The following is a 20470-nucleotide window of genomic DNA, read 5'->3' as shown; positions in this document are numbered from 1 at the left end:
ATCCTGCATATGCCCAGTCTGCGGCTCCTAGCTAAGTCTGCCTTGAAGACACAGACTTAAACCAAACCAGCGGAGGAAAGGAAGAGGAGAAGAGAAGAGAGAGACAAAATATTTCTGCTGCTGGTGGTGGTGTCGGGCAAGGGGGAGTTAGTGCGAAGAGGTCAGGGAAAACAAATAGCGCTTCATCTTTTTGTCAATAGCAGAATTTAGGTCACGGATGCTTTGACAGCAACAAGCTACTCAGGCTCTAAATTAGAGGGTCCTGAGTGCCTCCTCAAAGTCCCGTGGACACTGTTAGAGAGATGGACCCTAGCCAACAGCTGCCAAGAGGTGAAGGGGTCCTCCAAACAGAGTGCCAGCCAGGCCCGCCTCCATGCTCCCCCCTGTTCCCTTGGAGGTCCAGTTAGAGGCCCTGCGATCTGCTATCATCAATCTAACTCACTGGGAGTGACAGGGACCAGGTAGTGTGAACAGACTGAACTACACTCCTCGTGCACTAGCTACAACACGAAGACAGCGGCAGCAGCATCCAGCAACACTGGACTAGACTGAACTGGGCCTCATTACCAGTGACGGCTCTCAGGGATGGAGTGAAGGGAAAAAAGGAGGAGAGGAAGGACATAAAACAGCACACGCCGACTGGTAATTGGTCACACTGTAAACACGAGGTTTGGTGGCTATGGGTGTCAGCAACAAACAAAAAAAGCAAAGAAAAAAAAACAATACTTTTTAGTTTTCTTTTACATATAAACAAGAATTATTCATTTTCTTTGGTTCTAAGATCCTCTAAAACCCCAACAATATAAAAACGAAATGTTTGTCGGAGTGGAAAAAAACTTTATAGTGGAACGCTTGGGCAGCATTCAGATCAGCATCAAGCCAGCTTAGTGTGTGAGAGCGAGAGAGAGGGCGAGAGTGTGTGGGAACTTGGAACTTGAAGAGCATGTCTGTTTGTCCATGCTACCCCGGGCCTAAAGCAGGCCTGACTGTCAGTACCACAGTGTAAATCCAGTACAGAAAATAGACAGCCGTGGTGTAAATCCAGTGCATTGTGGGAATGCTGTGGATGCTGAGTAATAATGTCGTTCAATCACCGGACTCATTATCTCGACAGAGTGACACGCTAATAAGGTCACGCTCCACCTACTAAAAATAGTTCCCTTCTTCAGAAGATTTCTTCAGGTGCAAAGTGCATTTAATTAACATGCAGGGAAAGGGGAGAGATGCACTCCGTTATTAATTGGAAAGGAGAGAAAATAAGCACATCCTTAATTCAATTAAAACAGTCACAATGGGTTTGGTGCGGGCCCAAGGATTCCTTTGTTTAGGTCTCGCTATATAAGCTTCTGTTAGGTGTGCTTGTGTCCACCTCTTAGTGTGCTGCATTTTGGTCTAGTCGGCCACACAAACAGGCACGTGGAAAAGAATTAGAAATCAACGACAATGTAATAATGCTAAAAGAGCCGTGCCTGTATCTCTAGCTGCTGTACCACCTGCATCTGGACTCGACACTGGGCCGTGCTCCTGTCGTCTAGAGCATGCTCATTGTTAAGGTGCCTGGAGACAGGGAGAGAGACAGGGAGAGAGAGAGAGAGACAGGGAGAGAGAGACAGGGAGGGAGGGAGGGAGGGAGGGAGGGAGGGAGGGAGGGAGGGAGGGAGAAGTCGTTAATGATGTTATATGCATACAAATTCACAAAATCAGGCATTGTAATATAAATTATTAAAATGCAAAAATGTGATTATTTATTGTGATTATTTATTAGATGATGTATTATCATAACTTATTATTATTATTATGTTGTTGTTGTTGTTGTTGTTGTTGTCAACATCATTCTGAAATTATATGTAATACTGGTGCATGTTGTTCCGATATAAAACAGTGAAAGCATCGCCAATATGACTCCAGCAGCATATCTTCCATGACAATAAGCCCTCTGTAGTGTGGATAGGAGTCAGTGACTACCCAGAGCACTAGTCTTTAGAGGATAAAAGACGCTGGTCTGGCACAATGGGTTTGTCTCCAATTCATTTACAGAAAACAATAAAGGCAATTTAACGTTGAGTAACATTTAAAAAATGCTCCCCTTCCAAAGTGGGCATTTATTCAGCGGCAGACTTATTAAATGTATCTCCTTCATTAGAATTTTAAAAAAAAGCAGACAGCCATAACAGTTGATGACGGTTCGTCTTGATTGGATTTTGTCTGCAGGACACAAAAGAACCTCGCCATTAAAATAGACCTTTATTCCCTGCACCGCGCTACAAAGGCGAAAAAGGTTTTTTAAAGTGTTGTGATGTTCGGTAATGAGCCTCTATCTGAATTATCATTGGTGACAAACTCACAAAGCGGGCTTTGAGAAGACATGGTTATGAAATGCCAGAGCTGCCACTTTCTTTCCTGTAATTATAGGTTAGCTTGCAGACCCTTCAATGATCATTTACAGCACTGCCTCCAGTGCATTAGTGGGAGCTTAAATCGCTCTCTCTGACACACACACACGCACACCACACACACACACACACATACACACACACACACACACACAAGTTCCACCATATATTATATTTTATAGTCTTTTCCTATTTACTGTTTAACAGCAAAATGCTAAACAATACAAACGTATTCACCAGCCTGCCTTAGTATGCCAATCAAAGCATGGAATGGGAGATTTGTAATCACAATAGCCCAGTACCTTTCAATTATGGCCGGGCACATTTAAAACCATTCCAATTTCATTCCTGTTTTATGCTTTTGTAACCATTTCAGGTCTAATGCTCAGATATGCTCCATTATAAATCAGGAATGAGATAGCATTAAAAGGAGGGGGAGAGGCTGGACTGGTGGGTTTCTCCAGCCCGTGTCTAATTGCTGTTTCAGAATGCGCATGCAAAGGGGCATTTCATTAATCATTTAATCACGTCCCTCGCAGGAAGAGGGAACTAATGCTGCAAATACCCTTTTCATTTCAATGCTCATAATGCTATCTTATGCACTTGATGTATGGCGTGTGTCATAAATTACAGCTACTTCAAAAGCACCAAGTGGGCTGGCCCACTATCCCTGAAGATCCTTCATTACCAAATACAAAAAAAAAAAAAAATCTTTATTAAGTTTCCCTCTCATCGACAGACAAGCAGCCGGTGTTTTTTCTCTCTCTCCTGTCGGAGGGAGGAGGTTGTGAATTAGCTGCAGAAGGCCTCTCGATATTCCTCCGACCTTTTTTGTCTTCCTCTTCTTCTCCTGCTGGCCAGTTAGCAAGGCGATTACAAACAGATTACGGCCTGCATATGAAATATTGAAATGGCCAGCGCTGCTATTATGCATTCATAAGAAAGAGGGAAATAGAGAGAGAGTGTAAGAGAGGGAGAGAGAGTGAGAGAGACATAGAGAGAGAGAAAGAGAGAGATGGCGTGAGGGAGAGAGATTGACAGCGAGAGAGACACAGAAAGAGTGAGAGAGAGAGAGTGAGAGACAACAAGCAATAGAAAGGGGAGGAGGGAGAGAGAAAGAGAAAGCGAGAGAGACAGGTTATCCGTCATCGTCACCAGAATATCCCCTAATGAGCCGGGCCCAGTCAGACTCAGAGCAGTTCAAACAGAGAGGTGAGCGAGGGAAGAGAGGCCGGACGCCTTCACAAAGACAGCTCTGAACAAACATTTCTGGAGCCACCACATAATTTATGGGTCACTTTACAGGCATATTGATTTTTGTTTTGAGAGGGGAATAACCAATGTGATGGGCCCAATAGCACAGGAAGGCAGAAAGAAAGAGGGAGAGCTGGGGAGATTGACAGATGGAGCGATTCAGAGACAGCGAGGCCACACTAATACAGTTGTGTGTTGAGTATAGCAGGGTTTTCTAGACAAAAACAAAGCAAAGGTTCCTAGTTTATGAGAAGTGGCTGTTATACACTTTGGGATAGTTATTCCTATGGAGTATCATATTATGTTGTCCATTTTTTATCCTCACCGACCACTAAGACAAATATATACACAATATACTGAAGTTATACACAGAGTTCTAAGAGCCTGCTAATATACCTTCAAGCACACGTACAGTATGGTGTGCCTAATTGTCCATGTGTCCTATCACAGCTTCGTCGACCCAGACCCTTCATGCTAGCTAGGCCGGGGCCTCCATCCTCCCTGACTGTCTAGCATGGCGCAGAGTAACACAAACACACATTGCAGACCCACACCAGACCAGACAGCAGCATATGCATAACTAATGTAATGCCCTCAGTTTTAAAGGTCTTGTCACACCCAGCCAGACGTCTGGCAGAGTAGCGCTAAGGGGGCCTATCCGGGGGCTTCTTACTGCCTTGTGGGTTTAATTAAGCAACGGTTAGAGACACTCGCGGTCAGGTTAACGTCTCTCTCTCTCTCTCTCCGCTTGCCATTTCTCTCTCTGATGCTACTGCCTGCTGGGTAAGGGGGAAGAGGGGGACATGGCGTTGGAGGGGGAGAGGGGAAGAGTTAAGTGAGGAGGCAGATAAATTGTCTGTGTAGACGGCGAGGTGCATCGATTTAGGGAGACCCTGCTCCGAGGGGTCTGCGGTCGGGGCATGCTGGAGGTTTGGATGGTGGGTATGAATATATATGGGCTGACGGGTTGAAGGATGTTTAATTGGAGATGATAATCAAACGGTAACTAACTCTTCTCGGATGGATGAGTGTGTGTGTGAGTGTGTGTGTGTGTGAGTTTGTGTGTGTGTGTGTGTGAGATCACAGATGGGAGAGTAAATCAATATAGAACTAGGGAACAGAGCAGGAAGCATTATATAATAATACTAAACAGAATGGAGTATTAAAAGGTATGTGATGTGAATGAATGAAATATTTCTGCATTGATTGCACTGTACAGTTCTGTACCATTCCCAAAAATGTATACATATCACTGTAACACTAATCTAACCTGTGTGTGAAATTAGTTATTCTCAATCCTGTATAACCCTCCTTGAAAATACATGCGCCTCAAAACTATTTAGAAGCACATACACTTACATGCATCAACATGCACGCACAGGCCCACACACACGCCCCCCCCCCCCCCCCCCCCCGACACCCCCTCGAACACTCCCACGCTAATATTACATTTGAACTACAGAGCTAACACAACGTGCCAGCCAACCTCTAGGCTAGCTCTCCAGGTGAACACACATAAAAGAGACACTGAAGAGCTATTAAATGCTGATCCTGACAAGTTTCCTACCGCAACACAACAAACGATTACTAAACGCGCCCGCTGCATGAGATTTTGTTTCATACCTCCAGCAACCAACCAGCAGGTTACCTAGGTTTCCCCCCCTTCCTCGCATTCTCGTCTTAAAGTGCCATTTGATTCTGACACCTATTTTATGTAAACCTTTTTAAAGTGCGTGTGTACCTGGCTGTTGCAGAGGAGATGAGTGGCATCTCCGAAAACATTAAAAGGCTCTCCCTGACACAGACGATAGCTCCTCCAAGGCAAGGCAGACAAGCAGCCATCTTTGTTCTGCCAGGATCACGCTGTCTTCTGTTGCTGTCTGTTTTCATGTGCCGGTTACAGTACATGAACCTCTGACTCCTCGCAGGCTGGATGCAACGACGTGGAGTCTCACCCAGAATCTTTAAGGCTGTTTTGTAAAGACAGTTGTTTGAAGCAGGGTCCCTTCCATACTATACCAGTTGTCAGAGAATTACCTGCAACGCCTCTTTCTAGTCTACTACTGTAAAGTATATGCCTACTGTGAAGTATATGCCTACTGTAAAGTATATGCCTACTGTAAAGTATATCTGTGCAATCCTTTTTTCTACACTGTTCTTAAAGAATATATACAGTCACATGTTTTATAGCCTACTGTGTACCTATGCCCTAACCTAAATGAGAAACTAAGCTATAAAGATGTCCATACAGTAAACATACTTAGCCGTGTTTACATGGAAGGCCATTTACAGTAGCGGGTGGATTCAGTAAGACAAAGTGAACTGAGTGTATGACTATAGACCACTAATCCGCTATAGCCATGCAGTCTCACACACAGCCAACATCTTTCTCAAGCTGCAAGGTAAACTTCTCCTCTGCTCCAGGGCCTCCGCCAGAATATACTTAAGCAATAAGGGAGGTGCCGTATTTGGCCAATATACCACGGCTAAGGGCTGTTCTTAAGCACGACACAACGCGGAGTGCCTGGACACAGCCCTTGTACCACAGCCGTGGTATATTGGCGATATATCACAAACCCCCGAGGTGCCTTACTGCGATCATAATCTGCTTACCAACATAATTAGAGCACTAAAAATACGGTCGGATGTACCACGGCTGTCAGCCAATCAGCATTGAGTGCTCGAATCACCCAGTTTATAATGTAACCTTATAGGATTGACTATACTGCCTTCCCCCACATCCACCATGCTGCCCCACGCAGTGCATCTTCCCCTGGGGATAAGCACATCATATCCATTAAAATACACCTGGAAATAATGAATTCAAAGGTGCGTCTATTGTTGGCCTGTCCGTTGAACAGAGGCGTTGACATAATGCACATGAAATGTCTTGTCTGTCTCACTTGTGGGGTCTGTAGAGGTTTGTTTATTAAGCCAGTCTGGCTTTCAGTCATTTCTCTTTGCACAGACACACATTAGCCCTAATGCACATGCTGGTGCTACAGACGGCTGTATAATTAACCAAGCTACCGCCTTTGGTTTTGCCTGACCTAAATCCTACAACTCTGGTTTGGCCCTGGTGGGCTTCCATGTCATCACAGAACCACAGTTATGGAGTTACAGCACTGTAATGTAAGGAAGAATCTGCCTCCCCAAAATAGAACAATATCCCAATTTCAAAAGAGTTTGTGTGGAATTTACATGAACATTTACACCCGTGAAAACGCTCGACGCGATCATTATTTCTCAGTTAATTACAAATCTAATTAGAATATTCCAATGAACGCTTCGGCCTCTTTTTCTCTCTTTTCGAATGAAGAGAGAGAGAAAGAACCTCGCTACTCCAGAGTGGCAACGTGATAACCTGTAATCTATGGCACGAGCGAACACCTTCCCCTTTTGATGTCCCCCACTAACATCCCAGACAACAAAGCAGACCAATTACAAATGAGCTAATTAACTAAATTGTTGATGGAGCATGAAGAGTTCATTCAGTCCGTCCGCAGGCGCCATGACAACACTGAATGCAGCCATTGTGGGGCCCCTTGCGCGTCCTTACAAGTTGCCATTCGTTTTTGAGGCTCTTCACACCAGCCTATCAGGCAACTCTGCGAGCTGAAGAGGAGATTTGGGTGTAAATCGGAGATCAATTACATCTAGAGTTAATGTAGCCAGCCGCCTGACAGTCTATACAATCTACACGTTCAAATATCCCCACTGAGATGCAAGCGTGTTTATCTCTTTGTTGGGCCCCCCTCGATTAAGCTCGCAAAGAGCCGCTCTGGTTCTGTGGAAAAATAACCCGGAATAGGCCTCTGCAGCTTCATTACCGAGAAACAAAAAAATGTACAGCAGCTAAGCTCATCTTAGTTGATGAATGGCAACTTTTATACCATGGAACATAAGACGTCGTTTCTGCTGTGGGAAAGAGGCACGAGAGATGCTTGGCTGGGTGACATGAAGCTTTATCGGATATCATGGGGGCCGTTGTCTTTACCCGTGGTTGTTAAACGCAACTGTCATCGAGCTTGTCCTTTTTTTTTAGTATTAACACAGGAGACTGTAACGTATTGCACAGTCATGAAGTAAATTCACAGTGTAAGCTAAGACATGATGATATATGAGGTCGGTCAGTACAGGAAAGGGGAGGTGAGTATAAGACACAGCGTAGAGCACATTCTCAGAGTAAGACCTACTTCAAAAACTGTCCGAAGTCCTCACAGACGCTCTCGCAGCCGGGCCACTTGCACACCCCATGACCATAGAGGGAGTGGGAGGCTCCGCTTTCCTCGTGTAATGAGCTGAGGAGAGAAGAGAGAGAGAGAGAGAGAGAGAGAGAGAGAGAGAGGGAGAGAGACAGCGGGAGAAAAGGAGAGAGAAGGAGGGAGCGATGGATAGAGAGAGTGAGATGAGAGAGAGAGGTGAGGAGAGGGAAAGAGAAGGGGGAGAAAGAGAGAGGGGGGATGGAGAGAGAGAGCGAGAGAGAGAGACAAAGGGAGAGAGGGAGAAAGAAAGAGACAGAGAGAGACAGAGAGAGAGAAAAAAAGGAAGGATCGAAGGTAGAGAGAAGGAGAGAGAGAAGGGTAGACTGGCGTCAGATTCATCAAAAAAGCCATAATGGCTTGAGGCTGCTGGTGGCTGTCAGGTTACCATCAGTGACAAGCAGGTCAAAACAGGTCAATTCAGCCCTGTTCTATTGAATAGTTCAACTGCCAAGGATGCTAGGAGGAGGAGGGAAGGAGCCTAATTAAGCCAAGGATGGAAGTTACTGTCTGCATCTGAAATAGCACCCTATTCCCTATATAGTGCACTACTTTTTGCCAGAGCCCATGAGACTCTTGCTACTCTGGCTAAAGGTAGTGCACTATAAAGGGACTAGGGTGTTCCTAATAACAGAAGGGAGAAAAGATGAGGGCGGGTGGCCTAGCAATATGGTTAACATCTGATTATTGATCTAGAGGTTTACCTATCCCCAGTGTTATTGCAAACCCCTAAACAATGTGTGAAAAACCATCCAGACAATCCATTCATAGAGGGACCAATTTCCTTTTATTTTTTTCCCCGACCCCTATTTCTTCATCTTGTAAAGCGATCAACGGAGGGCTTTCAAGTAAACATGAAAAATCCAGACGGCCATATAATTTTCATCACGAGATTAATAATATTCTCCGTCATTTATGTTATTTTGAGGACAAGAGGGGGTTCTGCTTGGATAATGGCACCCAAATAAGTTATGACCCCGAGTAGACAGCACATCCTATTAAAAGTGACGGTTTAACCTTTCGGCTCCACTTGTTTCTGTATTTGGCGGGTTGGAGGGTGTGTGTGTGCTTGTGTGTCGGTGTGTGTGAGGGGGCTTTTGTGTGTGTGTGTGAGAGCTCACACACGGTTTCTACAGGCAGGCTTTCCCTCCATCGATCCACTGTGTGTTAGTAAGCATCTCTCCTTGACAATACTCCGTGTTCGATCATTACGAGACGCCACACCCCCCCGGGGGACAATAACAGATAAAAAGTGCTTTCTCTTTCCCCTCCCGCCTCCTCCTGTTTTTGTTTCTCTTCTAGGGGAACATCTAAAGATATCTTTTTCAAGCCCCCTTTTAGTGGCGGTAGCAGATAGCATCTACTTTAAACCAATTACGCAACACATCCGCCTCCACTGAAGTCTCTCCACACCGCTACACTACGCCACATTCTTAATATATCGCAGGAAAGAGCCTTGAATAATGCATAGAACCAGATAGACAGATATGTGAACGGTGTTTTCTTACAGTCAGAACCACATATAAAGGCGGCATCACAAGGATAAACATTCTAAAATACCACCTTGGCATCACGTATTCTGTTTACATGACAAGCGGAGCAGCAAGGTAATTTCAAAAGATAGAGCCACTAAATACTTAATGTACGAAGTGGTTACCTTTGCTTTCTGCTCGCACAGCAGTGTATTGCTGCCGGTGTCTTCCTCTCCTTGCTTTTGATATGGTGTAAGTAACTGTGTTCAATAGCATCCTACGCTGTCCCTAGGGAGGCCGAGGCTGGTTTTTGAATATTACCAAGACACTAATAAACTATTGAACAAACAAACAAAACATCACGTTCAACCCGGCAGGAACAAATATGTTTTTTTCATTTTCTAAACGGGGGACAAATACTCTGATCGGGAGTTTCTATAGACAGATATCAAATGTATTTGTACATTATTAAAAGCCATCGAAACAACAAACAACTACCAGCCAACAACAAGCTTTTGGTGCGTCCCAACTTCTGTGTCTACAACGTGTTGTGTAGTGGGTGGCGGACGAGTAGCTCACTTTCCGTACCTCTCCCTTTCCCGTTCCCTCTCTCGCTCTCTCTCTCTTCTGGAATTGAGTGCGGGAGACTGGCCGTTGGCGATGGAGTGGTGCGAGATGGGAGGTGACGCTTTGGATGGGGTAGAGGAGGTAGTCGAGGAAGAGTTGGTAGTGGTCAGGTCCAGGCCGCCGCCGCCGCCGCTGTGTTTGATGCCGTTGTCCTCCATGTTGTGGCCGACGCCGGTCACGTCCTTCCACAACTGTTGGAGCTCTGCTGGGCTCAGTCCAGCTGGGAGAGGGGAGAAACAGAGGACCAACACAGTTACAATCCATTTACACAATCACTACTATGCCCGGAGATGATGTATTGTAGACTACGTAAACCCAGAGTCATCACAAACCAACACAAATAACTTCCTCCTGTTTACTGCCTACATACATCTCCATCTTACTTGTTGATACACCGCTCAGGCTTAGGATTTTAACCAAATGGCACACGGCTACACTGAGAGATTAACTGGGATGATCTCTTGTCAGCGGTTCTGCTTAATAAGAATGCAGTGTTCCAATGAAATCTACAGGGATCCACGGGCATCGATCCACAATGGCTGCCACTGGATTACATTCATAGAGGAAGCAGAATTCAGTTAGCACAAATGATATTATCTAGCTAGATAAACGGCGCGTTGCCCTTTTGTTTCAGCCCCACACCGGTAATTAACCCCCCTTCATTTTGTTTCTTCCTAGTTGTTGTTGTTGTTGTTGTTTTTATCCCCTGCCATTTTGGTAAACACGTGTTTACTTCTTGGCGAGGCGAGAGAAAATGGAAGCGGCTTCTCTTGTCTCTTTTCTTGCGCTGCCTACTGTGAGGCAGGCAGTAAACAACAACAACAACAACAACAACAACCCAGAAAGGGAGGGGTGAGCAGGGAGCGAGGGAGAGAAAAAAAACCACTCACAGACAACGGGAAGAGACAGAGAGACAGGCAGAGCTGAGGGAGAGGGAAAGAGGTAGAAACAAAAAGGGAAGAGAGCGAGAGAGAGAGATAGATTGGTGTGGCCGCCGGCAGTCACGTGCGCTACAGCCCCCCAGCCCCAGAAGCCCCAGGCTCTCTCCCCTTCCCCCTCCTCTCCCCCTTCACTCCCTTCAGCCACCCCTTTACCTGGTGGCATGGTCTGCCCGGGGAGGGCTGCCTGTCCTGGGGCCGGGGGCAGGGAGAGCAGGCCCTGGCGCTGCATGTTGAGCAGGTGCTGCTGCTGCTGGAGCTGTTGCATCTGGAGGAGTTGCTGCTGGAAGACGAGCTGCTGGGCGGCGAGCTGCTGCTGATGCTGCTGCTGCTGTTGTTGCTATAGTGAATAGGAGCAGGAGGAGGAGGAGGAGTGGAGGAGGAAAGGAGCACAAATGACACAAATGAACAAGGAAGTGGGCGCCCACACCGACGACGAGGATACTTCCATTGCCGATGCTGCCGGTGCTCCTTCCATGATCTTAACTACTGCCTGTCTCTCTTCCTCTCTCCTTTCTCTCTTTTTCCTCGCCTCCTTTTTTGCCTAGTTCCTGTTCTATTCTGTCTCCTCCTCTTGCTGAACGAGGCATAGCTAGGCACACTGGGCTGATAGACTGCACTCTCCCCTCCAGACTGCTATGAGATGAGTTTTCTGTGTGATATTATGCCTTGGGTAATCCCTTCCCCCCTACAGCTGATAGTTAATTGTCTTCCATTTGCTGATGGTCTATTACAGCTTATGGGGCCGAGGGGAACTCGCTGGGAGATTTACAGCAACTGAGCACACCAGCGTTACGCCCACACCCCACCCACCCTCCCAACCCTGTTTACCACTGGGCCAGCCAGACAGCCCGAGCTAAACAATAACATCAACAACAACAACAACAAGAAACAACTGCCAAAGCAACCACAGAAAAACATGGGGAAAAAACGGCCAGACTTGTGTGGCTTAATCATAACAGTACTATCCCACAGACACAAACAAAACTATAAATCAGAACTATAAGCTGATGTTATTGCAGATGTCGATCAGACAGGTAACTGTGTATCACCATGGTATAATCAGTTTCTATAACAGTAAACATGCCAAGAACTGAGCATGACTTCATTACCAGTGTAATGGCACCTCTTTTTCACAGCTAAACATGTTTAGTCCTCAGTGGGCTGTTGATGAAATCTCTGGTGGTCTATTAGGAAACATGGGAGGTACTGGAGCTATCATACAACTGGCTCTGTTAGCTCCACATCGCTCTCTCCCTCCTCTCTTTCTCTCTCTTTCTGTCCACCTCTCTTTTTCCCTCCACTATCTTTCCACTATCAGATTCCATTGCAATGTGTTTCAATTCGCTCAAGGAAAGGCTTGTTATTATAGGAGAGTCTAGGATAAATGTTTTGCTTTTCTTGACAAGAATTACAAGACCAAGGTGGCCATCGAGTTGTGGAGAGACACTCCCGAGGATATATGTGGAGGACGTCACACTTCACAGAGAGACAAGCTGCAGTGGAAGACCCTTTCCTCTCTAGCCTGGGGGGGGGTGGGATGGGGGGACAGACAAAACTTGTGATGCGCTCACTGGAAAACAGACTGCATAATGGAGCAAGTCATGTGGATTGGACCCACTGTCTCTGGAGAAATAAGGGAGCGATTTCTATTCCATATTTGATGGCGACGGAGGGCTGAAAATTCTATTCACAAATCCAAACAGAAACAAAGCCTCCGGGAGGTCAGTAGCAGCTTCCTGTATGGTCCACATAATGGGCCGCTTGAAGAGACAGAGAGAGAGAGCGAGATGGAGGGAGGGAGGAGGGGATAGAGAGAGAGGGAGAGAGGGAGAGAGGTAGAGAGATGTGTCTGGGAAAAGGTGCCTGCGATACCTTTTCCTGATCAATTTAACTGCTTCCCCATGTTTTGTTTAGATTTGGCCCTGGCACAGCGCGTGGCGTGCTACGATGTTCGGCTCCTGTGACAGACTGCGAGCCTCGCCCGGTAGACTGGCGGGCTGTCAGTGTGATTTATGAGCGCGTCACACTCTAACTTTTCTGCTCCTCGCACTCGGCCCAAACCCACAGAAGCAGTTCATTAATCAGCAGACCCTGTGACTCGGTCCTCTCTCTCGGCTCAAACCGGGCTTTTTAGCTATTTAACGTCACGTCCATCCATTTACATGTTTTAGAAGGAGGGAGAGAACCCCCCCCCCCCCACCCCCCCGTCATTTCTCCCCAAGTCTCCCCCAGCGGCAGATAACAAGTGTCAGTGCTTTGTCCACCAAAGGCACATACTGTACACATCCAGTAACACTGGGAGAACCATTAACTGACATTAGAGAACACTGGCTTTGGATTAGCTAGCTTGGTCTGTGGAATCCCAGAAACATGGGAAGGTTTCCCCAAACCACGGCTGCTAACCTGAAGACTGAACTGAGTGAGACAGCCAGAACAGACATCCTCTAGACTTCTTACCTACTTGTCTTGCCTGTAATCCCATTCCCTCCCACTTCCACTGTCAGGCCATTCCGGGTCTAAACAGATACCCACCTCTTTCGCTTGCTTTCCAGGGTGCTGCTGTTGTAAAAGCTGCAGGTGTAGCTGCTCCTGCTGCTTCTTATAAAACTCCTGCAGATGTTGCTGGGAAGGGGAAGAAAGAGAGATAGATGATAAAAAAAATATTCCAGGTAACCTAGGAGAATGTCCATATTATCTTCTGGCTATGTAAATAGACATTGGCAAATGCTTTTTTTTGCTGTTGGTTTCATTGGTATGGTGTGTGTCGTTTTGGGCAGTGGAAAGCCTCGATTTACTGAGACAGAGTATATTGATCATACGGTATAATACTGTAGCAATGTGTTTGTAAAGTTAATGAGGAATCTGTTTCCTTACCAGAGCAGCAAAAAGAGCACTCGCCAAGGTTCTGACATGTTGTAATTCATTTTGTTTGTTGTTGTTTTTTAGTTTTTTTGTTGCTGTTGTTGAAAATGAGGTGCCATGACAACACCGACACATGTTGGTTACGTATAACACATATTTGAAGTGCCATACATAATCTGATTCATTTTCTAGCAGGGGGGGGAAGGGACACATACTGTAGTCTCGCTCTCCCGCCATGTCTTCTCCATATGGACTTTAAATGGCCTCGCACAGTACTGGAGGGGGCACAATTAATCATATTAACTAGTATACAGTTTTTGGTCTAATGTCTTGACAGGCACTGAAATGCTTTAAAGTGAATACAGCACACTCAAAGGAACGGATTCATCACTCTAAACGTAAGGCGTTTAACACACATCACACATCACACCCACTCTCTGCTGTCTATGCGACTCTCAGTGACTCTTGAAGATAGAGGAGGTACAGTAGGGTAAAGAAAGGTCTTATAAAGAATAGAAAATTGCAATCAGTTTCTAGCCTACATGGGACATCTTCCTGAAACTTAATTCATTCATAAATTCCACTAAAGAGGGTAGTTCATGAAACAATAATTCCCTACTTAAAGTTATCCTCACTGTAGTCTATCTAGGAAGTAATGATGAAATTACAAGTCAGCTCCTTCCACATATAACCCAGCCTGTCTCCCTTCCTGTACTGGCTCCACCCCTCTTTCATTGACTTCCTCATAACTACAGTAACTATGTCTTTATCCTGACACCTTTTACCTTTCCCAAGGGCTCCCAGGAAATAGACCCTCGGAGGGATACAGGTAATTGGTTGTGACGTGGTCAAGTGCGTCACTTCTAGTCTCTCTTTTATAACTGTGTCAAGGGCGCAGCGGGCGTAGATGTACTGTACATTATGTGTATTGTGTATACAGTGCTACACAGGCAGTGTGTGTGTGTGTGTGTGTGTGTGTGTGTGTGTGTGTGTGTGTGTGTGTGTGTGTGTGTGTGTGTGTGTGTGTGTGTGTGTGTGTGTGTGTGTGTGTGTGTGTGTGTGTGTGTGTGTGTGTGTGTGTGTGTGTGTGTGTGGTTCAATGTGTGCAGGCATTATGTGACCATATGCATGTAACTGTGCGCGTATGACTATTTAACTATGTGTGTATATATCTAGGTGAATGTCTCTCGATGTGTATGTGATTGTGTGGGTGGGTGTGTTACTGTGAGTGTCTCTCTGTGTGTATCTACTAGGTGTGTGTGTATATGTTAGGTACCTGCTGCAGCATGACAGCCTGCTGCTGTTGGAGCAGGGCCTGGAGCTGCTGAGGGGATAGGACCTGCTGCTGGAGGATCTGCTGCATCTGCTGGGGGGTGATCACCTGGGGACTCATCATGGCCACCGACACCGGCACCTGGAGGGTGGGTGAGAGAGAGAGAGAGAGAGAGAGAAGGGGGGAGCAACGGAGATACATAGAGAGAGAGAGAGAGAGAGAGAGAGAGAGAGAGAGAGAGAGAGAGAGAGAGAGAGAGAGAGAGAGAGAGAGAGAGAATTCATCAGGTCTGGCCTCAGACCCCACTGGGAGCATGGTAATTGGGGACCAAAAGGTAGAGAAAGCATGTCTCCCGTCACCCTTGTGCTGTGGCACTCTGTGCTGAAGGATGGATGGGTGCTGTGCCTTTGTGTTTCCTTGCCTTATTTTTGACAGTCCGCCCGCTGGGAGAAGAGAGGGATTTAAATAGACGTATACCCTAATTAGCTGAACCCTTGAACCGCCTTAGGCATGCCTATCAGTGGCGGCCATTGTGAAACAGCAGGAAAATGCACAACTCCAAAGTTGATTAAAATAACACAGTTGAAGTGGACACTTGGTATGCACAATCAGCATGCAAGCACCCAGACAGACCCTGGGGTTGGAGATCACTCAGAAAGAGCCTTGGAGAGACAGAGAGGGAGATGATTCTTAGAGAAGCTTTCTCAGAGAGGAAAAGAGCGATTGGTGCTAGTAGACAATTCTGTTTATAGAGTGGAATTACCAGCTGCCTTTCTGCTGAAGTTCTGCTACTTCTTCATTCTCACGAAAAGCAGCCAGAGGTTCAATTCTTTCTCCTGACTGACGTGTCATTTTGAAAAACCTATGACATTATCTAAGGTGATAAGAATCATTCGACTATGAGCTGCTGTCAACACTGCTCGAGAGAACTTCCCCGAAACAAAACAAAGACAGATTTTTCTCAGCCAAAGTCTTATAAGACAGTAGATAGTGACTTTCTAACACAACAGATCAATAACAAAGCAAGAAAGATCCAACTTTTCATTGCTTCTCACTTTGATTGCCTGCATGAGCACATAGCAACAGGGGAATGTACCTCTAATGTCTCTATCACTTTATGTTCAATTCTTCATGCCTGGTATTTTTATTTTTTTATTTTTTTACAATGACTGGAATGAAAACAAACGCTGGGATGAGTTTGTTTACTCCTCTACGCTGCAGTGAAGTTTGGAACAAAAACTCAAAACTGCTCAACGAAGGAATCTGAAACTCTCCCCAGAGTCTTTCACTTTCACCTGTTGGGGCCACGGTTTAATCTGAAAGTGTTATTTGACTGTAAGGACTTTGGTCATTTTAATATTCTATTACACATCCAACCATTGCAGATGCAGAATAGTCTACCAAATAGTATCTTATGCTAAGATAAGATTGATTAAACCTCTTGCAGGCATCTTTAAAGAATGGGACTACACTGAATCTTTTAGTATGTAGTCGTGGCCATTCCATAGCCCTCGCTAATTGCGACATCGTTTAGCACATAGTCGCTATGAAAGTATACTACGACGGCATGACAAAAAGGGTCAATAAGACCCTCCTGTCCCCCTAACGTGCAACGCTGCTGTCTAATCAAGCTGCTTGATTACTTTCCATACATCTCTCCTTGTACCCCCCCCCCCCCTCCATCTCTCAGGCCTTGACACGTCCTTGTTTTGCTCTTCCCTCCTCTCCTCGGCCCAGGTTCCCCTCTTTGATTAGCTGAGACATTTGCATGGTCACTACACATTTTTCATTTTAGAAGTCATTATGCATTAGCGCTCCTGATCGCCCAGCTTGACTAATCCTGATGAACTGAAAATCACAGCTGAAGGTCAAACTCCATCCCCAGCCCCATCCTCCTCCTCCTCCCCGCTGCACCGCCACATTCATATTCAAACAAATCTTAGTCTGGACACCATTGTTCATTAGGGTCTTAGAGAAAGTGTGTGTGTGTGTGTGTGTGTGTGTGTGTGTGTGTGTGTGTGTGTGTGTGTGTGTGTGTGTGTGTGTGTGTGTGTGTGTGTGGGCGTGAGTGAAGGCTGTTGTGGTATAGCAGTAGCCTCACTCTCTTCCGCACTTCGTTAAGCAGACACAAAAGAAAGAGGCCGAACAAAGCAACAAAAGTCACAAATGAAACATCTGCACGTAACTAAATGTGCTGTGCTTCCACCTTCAGTGTTATTAAACCTTAAGATACATCGGAGACTTGCAATTACCCTGGGGGCCACCCCGTTGAATTGTGGTGGACAGGATGACAATGCTTTCATTAAAACCCATTAATTGGCTGCTTGAATGAGGATCCTGCGGTTAATGGGGTTGACGAAAAGGGGAACCCGGTGTGAGTCTGGGTTTTTAAATGTAAACATGTAAATAGTGAAAAGACATAAACATACAATATCATATAGTGAATCCCTACACCACTAAACACCATGTATTCTGTAAGAGGTATATATACATGCATTACTAGCCCAGTTGTACAGGATGAGGATAATACTGTATCTGAACAACAAGCCAGGGAAAAAGCCTACACATCCTGAGAAGGAAAACAAGGGGATTCAAAACCGAAAATTGAAAAACAGGCAACAAATGAAGTCACGGAAGTGGCTTTCCCGCTTTCATTAGCTTTTTAGCTAGCGAGTGATGGATGATAATCATCTTCATTTCATCGCTCTTCCCCAAACAAAAAGAGAGGCAGGCGAGGCGGAGGAGAGGAAGGCCCCGGCCCTCGGTTCATTGTTGAAGCCCCAGCACAATGCTAATTCCAGGCGTTTAACTGCACGCTTTTCTGCTTGACGTATCAGAGCCTCCAAGATGAAAGACGATAAGTAATTGCTCTCCTGGTTCTTATTCTTCACTGACAACCCATAAATTTAATTTTACACACGTTCATTTACATTTTCGAGTATATGACATGATAATTGCCGGAATATAACACCTCCATTCCGCAGGATACCGCAGCCCGGGCCGCTTGATTGACAAGAGCAGTGAATTGAAAGGAACAGAGGCTGAATTGCTTCTCCTCGAAATGATTTTGCCACGAAGGGACAAAATTAATGAGCATTTACAGGGACCGTCGCCGTCATAAACACGGGCAGACAATGAACGGTCCTCTCACACACAGGATCAGACAACCACCATGATATCCAACAACGCTAGGCTAGCTAGCTACAGTAGCTCCTCTGTCAGCCATTACCAATCTATTCTTAAATCATTTGAAAATTGGCTACATTTGAGGTTGGTAACTGGGGAGGACGGAAATAACAGAAATGGATGTACATAAATATATATTTGAGTTTTGAGTTTATTTGTATTTTTACAGGGACAGTGCACATTAATTAACGCTTCAGTAAAAGTGACGGTTTTAGCCAGCCGGCTAATTTTCAACCGCAGTCCCTGGGCAGGTTATTAAAAACAATTACAATAACAATACAGACAACCAATGAGCAACACGTAGCATGCAGACAGAACAACATATAACAAGCAACACGTAGCATGCAGACAGAGCAACATAGAACAAGCAACACGTGGCACGCAGACAGAGAAACATAGAACAAGCAACACGTGGCACGCAAACAGAGAAACATAGAACAAGCAACACGTGGCACGCAGACAGAGAAACATAGAACAAGCAACACGTGGCACGCAGACAGAGCAATAGCGCAAAAAGCAACAAAACAAAATACATAAAAGCAACAGTGTTTCCACACCTCATGAGCTACATACAACATGGAAAGCGGCAATACACAGCTAGGGATTATGTTCACAAGTCTGATTGGCCTTTGTGATGATGGCTATTGGGCTTTCTATCAAGCACTTTGAGAGCTTGTTTATAGACAGACTGAATGGGTTTTAATGTTGTACAGCAAGCTTGGGCCCAACTAGTCAAGCAGTATGTTAAGTGGGGGAGTATCATAGATTTGAAGTACAGTTTTGCTACCTCTGTGTATGTGCAAATTGTTCCCAAATGGGCGTGTTCCAAAATGATCCTACTCCAAATCCTCAAAAAGTAACACATCATGTCATTGGTATGTGGGTTAACATGATTCTAAACAAAACAATACACAGCATGGCAATCAAAGCAGTCTCGGGCGCTTTCTGTTTGCTCCCTATTTGTTTATTTCCTTTGCCTTAAGAAAGCGGAGGAAGGCATATAGGAAAGACGATGACTATCAACTTGAACTTTGGAGGCCGTGTGGTTTGCTGCTTAGGTCCAAAGTCTGAGTGCAGAACAAAAGGACCTTTAAATTGGATCCTGATGAGAAAACATTGGCTGCCCCTCACAAGAACAAGCACATCATTAAGGTGCTCTCTCTCTCGCTCGTCACACTCCGTACCAGAGAACGAAACAAACCTCTTCACGGCTGCAAAAGGTCAACTTCTTCTCCGGAGAGAAGTGATCAGGTACCTCTAGACTCCGCCAAGGCAGCGGTTGCGGTTTATTTCCGGTGAGAGGCCTCGTATTTTGTTTGATTTGACTGAGAATTGTGCGATTAAAAACACACCGCCACTCGGTGGCATCGAACCGGACCAATGGGCAAATGAATGCACCTTCGGCGATTATACGCAATTGGGCTTATCTTTAGGACAATGGATTTATGACCAAATCAAATTACACTAAAGGCCGGAGTAGGAGATATCCCACAGTATCAGAGTTAAAACTTAAACAATTAAGGGGTGAAAAAAATACGTGAATTTCTCTCAATTTCCGTAGAATTCACTTAGCGGTAATAAGTGGGGGAAGTTCCCGATTAGATGTGGGACTGAGGCATAAACGGGGCCGGGTTTTGATGGTGAATGGAGTGAATAACGTTAGGGTCTCTTCAGCACTAGCTAAACGGTCTCAGTGCTGCCACAGATACTGTTAAGATAAATAAAATGAGAAATGGAGGGGCGTAAGGTGGTAATTACTTGAGCTGCTTGGCAGAGACAAGCTTCAGTGTTAATTAAGGTGTTAGACCCATTTTAGCCCAGAGAAGAGAGAGAGGAGCGAGAGAGAGAGAGGATGAAATTCCTCCAGTGTCCCCTACTAATTCATCTCAATCCCGGGCTCCCCAGGGGCCATGGGCCCCAAACTACAGACTCCCTCTGAGCTGCTGAACTTCTGACCCCTCCAGTCCCTTTCAGCTGACACTGCTCATTTACTAACCAATTACTGCCAATGGTGGCCAGGCTCTTATTGATTGGGGGCTACTTCACAGCCAGACCACCAAGGCTTCCTCCCAGGCCTCCTTCCCTACCTGCAAGCGTTGCTAACTTTTCAGAACTTCTCAGAGAAGTGGGCACAGTGCTATACATAATGTAATGGCTCTTGCTCTTTTTCACACACACGCACACACACACACACACTTCG

At 45.6% G+C, this 20470-nt stretch overlaps 1 protein-coding gene across 16 annotated transcripts in view; it reads right to left on the bottom strand.

Moving 5' to 3' along the window:
- foxp2 (forkhead box P2) overlaps positions 1-20470 on the bottom strand; it is a 111435-nt gene that overhangs the window by 19506 nt on the left and 71459 nt on the right. For 8 of the 16 annotated variants that reach the window (XM_055938033.1, XM_055938025.1, XM_055938034.1 and 5 more), the window contains 7 exons: positions 15088-15225; positions 14027-14086; positions 13482-13571; positions 11103-11286; positions 9961-10228; positions 7844-7948; positions 1470-1557 (listed from right to left, as the gene is read on the bottom strand). In XM_055938033.1, the coding sequence (XP_055794008.1) occupies positions 1470-1557; positions 7844-7948; positions 9961-10228; positions 11103-11286; positions 13482-13571; positions 14027-14086; positions 15088-15225 (933 nt within the window). The remainder of the gene's footprint in view (positions 1-1469; positions 1558-7843; positions 7949-9960; positions 10229-11102; positions 11287-13481; positions 13572-14026; positions 14087-15087; positions 15226-20470) is intronic. The other 8 variants (XM_055938031.1, XM_055938035.1, XM_055938032.1 and 5 more) reach the window with 3 other exon arrangements.

This window comes from Salvelinus fontinalis, chromosome 11 (assembly GCF_029448725.1).
Source record: "Salvelinus fontinalis isolate EN_2023a chromosome 11, ASM2944872v1, whole genome shotgun sequence".
NCBI classification, from domain to species: Eukaryota; Metazoa; Chordata; class Actinopteri; order Salmoniformes; family Salmonidae; genus Salvelinus; species Salvelinus fontinalis.
Note: the sequence above shows the minus strand (reverse complement) of the source record. Positions and strands in the feature narration are given on the sequence as shown.